Source organism: Lycorma delicatula, chromosome 6, assembly GCF_047948215.1.
Source record: "Lycorma delicatula isolate Av1 chromosome 6, ASM4794821v1, whole genome shotgun sequence".
In the NCBI taxonomy this organism is placed as follows: Eukaryota; Metazoa; Arthropoda; class Insecta; order Hemiptera; family Fulgoridae; genus Lycorma; species Lycorma delicatula.
Window position 1 is genome coordinate 56,414,544 of NC_134460.1, and position 12,559 is coordinate 56,427,102.

Below are 12,559 nucleotides of genomic sequence, written 5' to 3' on the forward strand. Positions count from 1 at the left end.
GTTAAAGAATTCAATATTTTCTTGCATTATTATTTATTTTTTATTCACTTGATTTACATAATTTTTTCAAACTTAAATTCTCTATCAATTTAACGAATAATTTTTATTTTTTTTTTGACAATTTAACAAAGTTATTTTACGCCAAACCTTAAAAATTGTGATTTCCAACTCAATTTTTTTGTTTATTACACTCTGTTACGTAGAAAATAAAGGCGATTCAGTTCAGGGATCCATTTTTAAAAATTTTTCATGTCAAAAACCATAAGAAGCCACTAAAATTGTGTTTAATTTACCTTTCCAGAATTTCAGTAAGGCTTCATTTCAGTGGAGGAGCAGAAATAGGGGTGAAATCTTTCATTAGCCGTAACTCACTAACGGAGCATTTTCAGATCTATGTTTATATAAACTTTTTTTCATTATTTTGATAAGAGAAATACGCCTATGATGTTTAACAGAATACTTCTTTTGTGCGCGCGTGTGTTTAAATATCAATTTAAAAGTAATACTGTTCTGATTTATATAAAAATGATTGTAATAAATAATAATAATATTATTATTTATTTATTTATTACAGCAATAGCCATGATACTCTGTGTTAACTATATAATGAGGTAGCTCAGAGTATATAATGCTGGCAATTTTTTTATTCAACAACCAGTACATGTACAATCGGCTCCTTAAGTGGAACCATAAGTAAGTCGCTTGATAAGAAGCACATGATAAGAGCTTCTTAAGGAACTCCCACAATAAGTAAATCATAATAATAGTTATCAGTAATCTTAAAGTCCATCAGAAAAAATAATTCTTCCAACACTTCATCGTCCACAAAAACAAATTATTAATAAATAAAAATAATATAACTAGATTTGGCGTTGTGATTTATCAAACTGTCATGCAGTAGCTACTAAGTCAAGCACATGGAGATGTTTCAACCATCGGACGTCTCTGCTGTTATCAAGTAGATCGATTGCTAAGTAGTTAACAAAGTTATGGATAATGTGATTTTCAAGTCGTTTCTGGTACTTAACACTGCGCTGCTTCACAACCTCACGAACCGTCGGAAGCTGTAGAACTTCGTAAATTTCATCATTTCTTGTGAATCATGGTGCATCTGCAATTGCTCTCGTTACTTTGTTTTGGAAGCGTTGTATAATACCTATCTTACTGTTACTTGCTGTTCCCCGCAACACCACACCATAAGTCCAGATTGGTTGTAGGATAAACCTGTAAATCAGAACTTTATTGGATAACGTGAAGCCTGAGTTTCTCTGTAGTAGCCAATTCTGGCAATTTAACAATAATTACAAACATTTAGATTATATACAACGATAGAACTTGTCTTATTTTACACGAAATTGAAATTTAAAAAATAATCATCGAAAAGTCCGATTCAGATGATTTAAAGTACCATGAAATTGTTTCCATTGCTTGCCGTATGAATCACTAGTTAAATTTAACTTTTACGTAAAACAATATAGGCTCTAACTAAGCATACCATGAATTCATCGCATCCAAAACTCTACTTATATAATTTCATACGTATAAAATCATTTGCATCCATTTCTTATACCATTCCAATTTTTAATTGATCATCTTCCGTAACATAATACGCGGAAAATTAAATCTATGAACATTACACGTCTTTAAAAAATCAAGCTAATATGTATTCACATAACCCGCCAGGTTGCTCTAGTGGAGAACGCGTCTTCCTAAATCAGCTGATTTAGAAGTCGATAGTTCCAGCGTTCAAGTCCTAGTAAAGTCAGTTATTTTTATACGGATTTGAATACTAGATCGCGGATACCGGTGTTCTTTGTTGATTGAGTTTCAATTGACCACAAATCTCAGGAATGGTCGAACTGAGACTGTACACGACTACACTTCATTTACACTCATGTATATCATCCTCATTCATCCTCTGAAGTATTATTTGAACGGTAATTAGGAGGCTAAACAGGCAAAAGAAAGAGAATATTCACATAAAAGAGAATATTCACATATAATATTCAAGAGAATATTCACATATAAGAGAGTATTCACATAAAAAACAGTAAAAGAACTAAACGTGAAGATAATAACTGGGTTGCTAAAATCATTGAGACGGGACCATATGTTAATATTAATGGGTCCGTTTCTTGTTTCATTTTTGTGAACAAAACGGTTTATTAGTATTTTAACAATAAATTTTTGAGTTTAGAGGAGAAATGAAAGCTAATTATCTCTGTAAAAAAATATGCAGTCTTAAATTTTAAGTAACATTCATATTTTTCTGACAATTTCTTATTTTACAATTAATAACCTTTCTTTGTTATAAGCGTGCGTACAGATTAGCGTCAATAAAAATTTGTAGGTAGTAAGTTTTTAAGAAAAGTTTAGGGCATTATTTTATGATTGGCTAAAAAAGAGGTTTTTATTTCATTAATCTTTGTTTCTCTTTAATTTTAATTGTTTTTTTTTTTTCAAGTAGAATGTTTTCCAAATATTAACCTTAAAACAGTCTGTAATGTAGAATTGACAAACTGATGTATCAGATAAAATTGGAAGATGTTCTAGGATATGAACAAAATATATTTAGGTTGAAGTTAGGTTAATTGTTGTTTTCGAGTTTTTCAGTTAGCTTTTTAGTTAGTTCAAATGGTGGTTGCATTGTTAGCATGGTATAGTTAGAACAATCAGAAGTATACAGAATTATCTTTATCTTCATAGAATGAGATGGTTATCAATGGTTGAAATAGAAATAGGTAAGTGTAAGGAAAATATTTCTATAACTCCAGACGTTGTACAAAAGTGGAGATATAACTAAACCTTGCGGTACATCAGCCCTAAAGAGATAAATGGAATGTATATCGAAATATAAACGGAATAGTTTTAGAATAAAAATTTTGAAATAGTTTTAGAAAACAATAAAGACAAAAATGTTAAAAAAGCCTGATTTCATTTTTTGTAAAGAAACCTTAGTGTCATAAATACACCATCGAATTCTTGGTTTGTGTCCTTAAATTCGCCGTTTTATATAACATTTTCTTTAAATGTAGAATAATATAATCAAGTATCCTGAATGCTCCTGATGTACCGTGGACAAGTATCCCGGTTAGGCACTTTCACACACGCTACAAATCATTCATCTCATTCTCTGAAGCAATACGTAATGGTGGTCCGGAGGTTAAAAAAAAGTATCCTGATGTACCGTGTACATGGAATGCTCAGCCCTAAATTTAAATCGATGAAGGGGCACAAAAAGATTTTAAATAATAGAAATAATTCCAAGGAAGAAAATTCAGTTTATTCAAATCTTATTTGTCTTACTACTGATGTTAATCATTATTTAATGAAAATTTTTATATTTTCAGATATTTTATAATATTAATTTGACAACTTTTTTAAAATATATTGCGGTCACTCGGTGTAGTAGCTTCTCATTAACTGATTCCATATTTTATTCTTAGTACATCTGGAATTTTTATTTAACATTCATTCTGTCATCCAAAAACCAATTTACAAATTGATACCGGTTTGCAGTGATTAAGTTAATACATAAATAAATAAATGGTGATATTATTTTATCATTATAAGTACATACACGTGAAAATTGTTTTAGAGAAAATATAAAATTACCGTATATAAAGAGAAAAACAGTAGTTCCGGTAATAAAATCAATGACATTTAAAAATTATTATTTTTCCTAGAATGAAAAATAACTCAACAGTATTTGACAACCTTGTAGGATATATTACTGATTAAGTTCCCTTTATATAAAGGCCAGTACGATACATGAGTTAATAAATCATTGGAATTCAAATCATAACAGCTTTTGTTCAACAACTAACAAGTAGGCTTTATTACTTTAACACTACGAGGCGATATGCATTTTGTTTTTGAACATTTTATTTGTAACTCTACACTTATGCTCACTATTTTAAAATAAATTATTTCTAAACTATTTTCTTAATTTAAAGTACGATTTTATTATGTAACTTCCTACTAAGAAATTAATTTCATAAAAATAAAGCTTTCAGAAAGTATAAAATAGGTAATAAAATGTAATAAATTTCTAAAATTTTTAACAAAAAAAGCGTTATTAAATTACATTAATTTTTACTTAAAATTTTTAAGAAAATGTGCCTAAATTTCTAATCATTTCATAATTTTGAGCAGACATAAAGACACATTTCGTTATGTCTAATGAAAGGTAAAACCCCATTTTTATATATTAAAATCAAAAATAAACTTTCCTTCTCTCAGCATTACCCTGCTTAACTCTGTATGATTTATTTTTATTTCTTAGCCACCCATCAATACCATCCCCTAAACATAGCCATCAAATCTGCTCAAGAATGAATAATGTTTAAAAAAACAGTAATATTTTTCCCCCTTCACTAACAGGAACATGTATTACGAACAATTTACTCAGCAGGAGATGTTATGAGTCATTCGTAACAGTGATAATACTCAATCGCAAAAACTAGAAAAATATTAAAATCGAATATTCATATTTAACTAAACCAACGTAAGTTGGTTACATCACACTTATTATTGTAAGGTTTTATATACAAAATTTGCAGCTTTTTCTATTATTCATGAAAGAACGTAAAACAGAAAAAGTTTTATTGTATTATTTATATTTGTGAATAGATAAATACTCTTTCTTCGCTCGTAGAAACTTAAATTTTTAAGTTTCCCTTTTGTTTATCTTTTGAACTTTGTAGCACCAGAAAAATATTCTGGCTACAAATTAATATGCAATTTATATATCTAAGTTAATTCGAATCGATTCTTGGACGAGTGTATAGACGACTATCTCAGTTTTATTCTTTAAAAGATGATTTTTTTTTTTTGTTGTTTCGATCACTTTTGGAACATAAGAAACATAACACTGAGAAATTCATTCCTCAATTTTAGCTTTTTAAGAAACTTTAAAATAAAAATCCTGTGTTTTTTGTTCTTTTTACTTATTCGTAAAATTGCTTCATTTTCTTCTGCGCCAAATTTTACTTTTCCTTCTAATATATTAGAAATATTCTCGGAGATTCGAAAATTCAAGCTTATCTTTCAGTTCTTTTACAGGCGGTTAAAAAAAGTGCAATTTTTTTCAGGTGTACTTAGCGTTAATTACAAATAAAACTTTACATTATATTCTGAATATTTTATCAAAAATCATACTGAAACTATAAAATTTACCTTTTATTCATCTTCAAATTTTTAAAAATTTAAAGAAAGAACCATGTTATGGGTTTATAGAATGTTGAAACTATCATTTCTGAGAATAGTTTCAAGCTCCTATCGCAACTGGATTAGAACGTCAATGTACATCATAAAATGTAACTTTAGTTTCGTTTAACCTCTATGATTGGTTTAAAGGTAAATTCGTAACCTTACAATAAATATAACAGTGGAAATTTTTAAAGTAAATATTTCAGTATTGCATCTCAAGCGAGGAAAATTAAAATTCGGTTCCCCCTCTACTGGTGGGTGAGGAAATAAAATATCGTTAACGATACTTGCTGTGTAAGGAAAATTTCCCCGTCTGCTTTCAAACTCTTCAGGTGTCAGCACTCTCTTTAATTAACTTCTTAGGAAAAATTTGCGCATATTAATTCTTTTTTTACCCTTCCTAAAGAATCCTCTTAAGAATAACTTTGCCAAATTTTAACATTCTAACTTTTCGGAAAATGGGAGAATTAGCAATCAAGTGAGTATTAAGTACGATATCCAGAATGTTCCAGGATGTATCTGTTAAACGTTACAGGCCCATTCCTCTGATTAAAATAATAATATTCTAGATGGGTCCAGAAATGCATTGTTTTTGAGTGACAAATAGCAAAATATTTTGATTTCTGTTCTAAAATTTGCCAATAATTTTAAATAAAAATAGGTGGAAAGTTTTTCATTAGCTAAAACTTGAAACAAAGCGTTTCGGTACGGTATGAACATTTTTTCATTATTTAATCAAATACACTTTTAAAGTTCCTTCTGGAACACTTTTTGTATGCACGTATATGTATACATATATATAGCACTGTGCATACGTATGCACAGTGCTTTCAAAACCTTCCTACGAATTAGATTATTTATTTTGTCATGAAACAAAAAAATTGTATTTGAAGAGTTGTAATACTGTATTGAAAAAGATTCATTTTTTGGATTGTAAGTTTTGAATTTGAATTTTCTTTTTTAAATTAAGGAAAATTTTACGCGTATATATCTTAAAATGTAGCTCAAAATATTTGCCCCTTTATTCCGATATTCATTTCAATATTTATTTATAAATTATTTATTTATTTATTTATTTATTCATTTCAAGTTCATATTATTATTAACAGAATATTTTTTAAAATAATCGTTTAAGTATATTTAAAAAGAGATATTTACATGTCATTTAAGTTTTTTTTTCTGATGGATGACTTTAGTAAAGCAGCTTATAAAAAAAGATTTCTATTCCGGTATTCAGTAAAGATAGGAAATATTTTATCCTATTGAATCATGTATTTTAACAACACAGTTACTACAGTACGTATGCATTTTCATCATTTTCATTAAAAACAGGATGGCAAAAGCATTGTGAATGAATGAAGAGTACCCATTAAAACTGCTGCTGGCAATTGCAATCTCGACTCACGTAGGCTATGTGTAGAATATATTACATACCTCCTACTTGTGTGTAATCGTGTTTCGCTGTCTAGCACTTTAAATCTACTATAATCGTTTTTTATTATAAAAATTTCATTATTTTAAACCAATAATTTTCTTTTAGATAATAATTTGAAAATTATTTCATATGTTTTTATTTTTTATTTTATAGGTTGTTTTTTTTAATATGTATGTAGACCAAGTAAATTACGTATACATGCTCTATTAAAATATATAATTCAATGAGATGAAAATAACTTTATTTTTCTTTACTTTAACAAACTAAATCCTCGTAAAACAAAGATAAAACAAAAACCGAATGAAAAGTGTCATGTAACTTGTAATTTTTTCATAATGAAAGAGAAAATTCCAGTTCAATTCAAAATTATTTCAATTTAACAGAAACGCACATACATTTTAAAACAATTTTCCCTCTTTTTTATTTCATTGTATTCAGAAGTTCAGTAGTAATTCAAAGTTAGTTATTTTTATAAAATAAAGTTTTCTTGAATTTAATAAGATCATTTATTATTATAAGTAAAATTAAAATAATTAAATCTGGTTGAAATAACAAATAAAGCGTCGATCGATGAACATAAGAAAGTTTTAAAGTAGAATAAAACAGGTGGAAAAATTATAAAATAATAAGCTAAAAGAAATATTTATAAAAAAAATGTTTAGATGAAAAGATGAATTATATAAGCGTAAGAAATGTATAAAGAAACGAAAACGAAGCCATAAGAAAGTCGACGATCCCCGCATTAAAACATTACCAGAAATAAAAAAAAAGCAAAATAAACATATACTGTGTCAGAGAATGAAACCATCTGGACAGTTTTCTTTAACCTTTCTTTGAATATAAAAACACTTTTTTTTATACATTTTCTTAGAATAAATTTAGAATTCATTCAAACAGAAAAAATATTAAACAAAAATTAATACATCGAAAATTATAAAATAATATGCTTTTCTTACCCAGTATTTATTTTATAAATTTTACACACCTACAGTAAAGTTTTATATATTTTTTTTAATCAACGAAATATAAATGTTATAATAATTTTTTTTAAGTTAGAATTATAGGTATTTAATTCCTTATCTTGAATTTTAATTATGAAACATGTTTAATATCTTTGTCCTCGTATAATTAAAGTTTTCATTTGGGAAAGCTACCACCGCCAACTTTTCCCACTTCTCTTAACCAGTATAACCACAAATTTTTCTTCTAGGATTACTTACTTAAGCCGGATAAACCTTGCTTTTAGAGTCCAAATATTTCTTTCTACCATAGAATTACTTTTTATTATTCTTGATTATATGAATCTCTAGGTCGAGTTTACTCCAGACATGATACCACAGCTAACGAAGATTTTTAGTAGAATAATAACTAATCTTAATGAAACACATAATATTAATTATCTTGTCAAACAAAGGTATATCTGAATTACAGCTTTGTCACACACACACACACACACACACACACACACACACACACACACACACACACACACACACACACACACACACACACACACACACACACACACACACACACACGCGCACACACACACACACACACACACACACACACACACACAGCGAGAGAGAGAGAGAGAGAGATACTCGTATATATATTTACTCATTTTATTTATCTTCTAAAAATCCTTGTTAGCAAATAATTGCTAGAATTTTGTCCTCTCAATTGATTTTCGCTCTCTCTCTCTCTTAAGAAAGTTCATTGTTTTATTGTAGTATTTTATTTTTATAACACAATATTTGTTTATTACTTCTCTAAAAATAAAACGAATTGAGAGTATGAAATACTATTACTATTAGAAGTATTTTCATTGTTTTAGGTATTTTGAAACTGATTTGCAATTTTTATTACTATATTATTAAATTTTAACATGAAACTACGGCTGTAAATTCTTTGAAATCAAAAATATTTTAAATTGACCGATCGTATAAAGAGAAATTAAGCGTTAAGGACAACTTAAAATGTGGAACGAGAGTAGAGATTATTTAAAAATATAAAATGATTGATTGATTCGTATCTGAGGTCTCTTGATATATAGTGCAGCTTTTTTTGGTTTTGAGCAGGTAAACTACTGCGTCTCTTATTTTTGTACATATAGGTTATTACATTTATGGATTGCTACGACAAATTTTTTTATTAATTAAAAGATAACTCCCGTTAGATTGCTTTAAGATTGTGTATTCTAGTAATATAACAACACTTGTACTCTTTTAAAGGTCACATATGATTGAGTATTTTTAGAAACTTTGTGATTATATTAGTTAATATGTTTATTTAAAAGTTATTATGTACTGAAAATGAATGAAAATATAGAAATTTGAATATTAAAAGATATCTTGATATTACAAAAAAAGGGAACAATGCGACGAAGGCTGCTAAAAAATTTTTAATGTTTATGGAGATGATGCAGTATCAGTACGTGTGGCACAAAACTAGTTCCAACGTTTTCAAACTTGAAATGTTTATGTTGTTAATGATGCCCTTCACTCTGGTCGGCCAATGACTGAAAAATTCGATGATGGCAAAAATTGATCAATACTGGCAGATTATCAGTAACGAACTAAAAATCGACCAAAAACCAGTTTTAAATTATTTGATAAAGGTTGGAAAGAAAAAGCTCAATGTTTGGGTGTCGTATTATTTAATAATGAAGAATTTAATCGATCGAATTTTCATCTGCGAATCATTGCTAAAACGAAACGAAATCGAACCATTTTTGAAACAGCTCATTTTATGTGATGAAAATAGATTTTCCGATAATAATATACGGAAAAGATAGTGGTCGAAGCAAGATGAAGTTCGACAAACGGTAGAAAACCCGGAATTGACGTCAAGAAAGGCGATGCTCTGTGTTTGTGATGGGTAGAGGAGGGATAGGAAAGGAATTACTTAATATGAGCTGCTGCCGTCCTGTCAAACGACTGAGTCTAACCTTTATTTACAACAACTGGTAAGATGAACCCCAGCAATCATAAATAAAGTGACCAAAATTGATCGAAGGAAAGGTGTCGTTTTTCACCACAACAACGCCTGAGATCGTACATACTTGGTTACTCATCAAAAATTGAGAAAACCTAACTGGGAGGTTTTGATGTATCCGCCATATAAACCATATTGATCGTTTATTGACGGTTTTTTATATTTTTTTCGGTTTTACATAACTGTCTTAACGGGCTAAAAAATTTGGTTTTAAAAAACCTGTCAAAATCACTTATCACAGTTTTTCATCCAGAAACACAGAAATTCTACAGTGACGGGATAATGATTTTAGATTAAAAGTGGCAGAAGATGGTCGATCAAAATGGCACATATTGGGTTTAATAAACTTCAGTTGAAATTTAAAAAAATCTTTTTTTACTCTTTCACTTTAAACTACGAAGAAACTTTTTAACCCAACCCATATTTAGTATTTCAATATATATATATATATATATATATATATATATATATATATATATATATATATGTGTGTGTGTGTGTGTGTGTGTGTTGTAATAACGTACGCATTTTGTTTTTATTTTTTTCTAGTTTTAAAAAATTATGATTTATAATTTGATTAATTAAATTTTAACAAAAATTGTGTACATAATTTTGAAAACTAATCAACTGTAACTAATTTTTTTCCTTTTTTAACAGATTTCAATAAAAGGAGGAAAATATGTTTCTTTATATGTTCGTTTGAGCCTTAAAATTTACCAAAAGGATGGATTTTAATAATTTTATTTTAATATTTCATTAGAAATTAAGTGATTTTAATGTAATTTTTTCCTGATAACCTAAATAGAAAATGTATTAAATAAAAAATTACATTATCTGTAAAGGCCATTTTTAAATATCTTCTGTTTTTCCCCTCATTTTTGCTTGGTATTGGACATATAATTTAGTAATTAACATCATTTTAATATTCAAAATATTTTTTGAAAAAAAGTAGTTGGAAAAGTTTAAATAAAATAATAATTCGTATTCCTGTACTCTAGAGAGTGCTTGTTCACTCTTGATAACAGTCTATTTATGCTGTTTCTCCACATTCATATTTTTATCAAGATACAGAGGTTTCCCTCTTTCGCGTAGCTTTGTTGTCACACACAGACCTATCATAATTTAAATGAAAATAAAACTAAAAACTTTTAAAAAAATACAACAAACTTCAAAAACTTTACTAAAAAAAAATAAAAAATAGCAATATTTATTCAATTAATTTTTCAAGCATGGTACCGCTGATATGTTAAATGAATAAATTATTGTAATCCACCTTACCATCACGTTGATATGTACTCTAGATCTTTCGGCCTACCCGGAAGCCTTCATCAGGCATTAAAATTATTATACTAATAGAACCGTCCCGGTTCTATCTGTATAAGCTTCACTCTTAGCCAAATAAATTGACTTTTTATAATTCAGGAACAGTATCAAAACCAGTTGCGACCATTCTCTTGGACAGTAGTCGCGACATATAATTATTTCATTGTTTTGTGACATATGATTATCTCGTATTTTTGGATAATAAATTTTTATTTTGTGTGAGAAGATTGATAAATAATTTTTTTTTTGTGTTTTGATTGTGTTATATAATTTATTATGAAGCCCATTATTATGTCCGAAGTAGTGGACTTTGGACATTATTTGTTATGGCATTCACTTGATAGCTTGTGTTTCGCGTATGGCATATACGCTCTCTATTTTCGGTAACCCGATGCCTGGACAATAGTACTTGTGCCTACAAGTCATACAGCCAATCACCATACGCCTCGATTGCTCTACTCATGCGTTTTATATGTATATATATACATATACTTAAATATGCGAAAACTATGAGTTATACTCGTGTACATATATATATGCGCACCTAATCACACACACACAAACTAATGTGTTATAATAATATGTTTTGATAATAATTAATATTATCAAAAGTTTTGATAATATTAATGTACGAAAAAACTTGAATTGTACTCGTACGTACAAAACTGTCTCTAATTTACTTTTTTTTAAATGGAATAAACCCTCTTCTTAAAAAAAAAAAAAGAAAAAACATTATGCAATGATGTCACTGCTTAATCCACCAAATAAACGCTCTATTTTTCTTGGTTTAATTTAATTAAAACTGATTAAAATTGTAAACTATTATAACAATTTTTATAAAGTATTTCACAATCCATCGCACTAACTCTATATTTGTAATGAAAAATATCGTGCATCCCATATCCATTAGCAATATTACAAATAAAAAAAAAAAAATTTAATTAATTGACCTACCTTACATCCTGTGTAACTCCCTCGGGTTAAATTCAAAAGCAATCGATACAAAAGCTTTTACAGAATAAAAATATCTATAAGTATTCAAATAATACATTAAAATTTTTACGTTTTAAATAAAGAATTCAATCTAACCCATACCACTTATAACAGAGTAAAATAAAAAAATATATTTATTTGTTAAAGATTCTTGATATTCATCCAACACACAAGCAGTTAATGTTTAAAGTTGTTCATTAACTCTTAGTGAGGTTCGTTGAAAAGTATAACTTCTGTTATACAGTTTATATTGTTTTAAATTGTTAACTTGGTATATTTATACCGATTTTAAGTTATTAATCAAAATTATCACGAAAATATGAATTAATTAATGTAATGAAAGTACATTTATTTAACGTTACAATTTTCGCTATTATTTATTTTTTATCTAAACTTAGTATGATTGCTGTAAGAAGTTATAATTTCAACCTCAGTCATCAATTATAAAATATTGATAACAGTTAACTTATTTTCAGTACTTATTAATAAAAATTACTTTGTAGTAACTAATACATTTTTTTTATCTTTTATTTTATAATTACAATAATTTTTAATATATCTTATTCAACTTATACTTTTTTTTTAATTTCTTACGGAATT

At 27.8% G+C, this 12,559-nt stretch overlaps 1 protein-coding gene across 1 annotated transcript in view; it reads left to right on the forward strand.

Moving 5' to 3' along the window:
• The first annotated feature begins 2,707 nt into the window (after positions 1 to 2,707).
• Positions 2,708 to 12,559, forward strand: part of LOC142326864 (kin of IRRE-like protein 3) — a 97,102-nt gene continuing 87,250 nt past the window's right edge. Inside the window, exon 1 of the mRNA XM_075369597.1 lies at positions 2,708 to 2,741. Within this exon, the coding sequence (XP_075225712.1) occupies positions 2,708 to 2,741 (34 nt within the window). The remainder of the gene's footprint in view (positions 2,742 to 12,559) is intronic.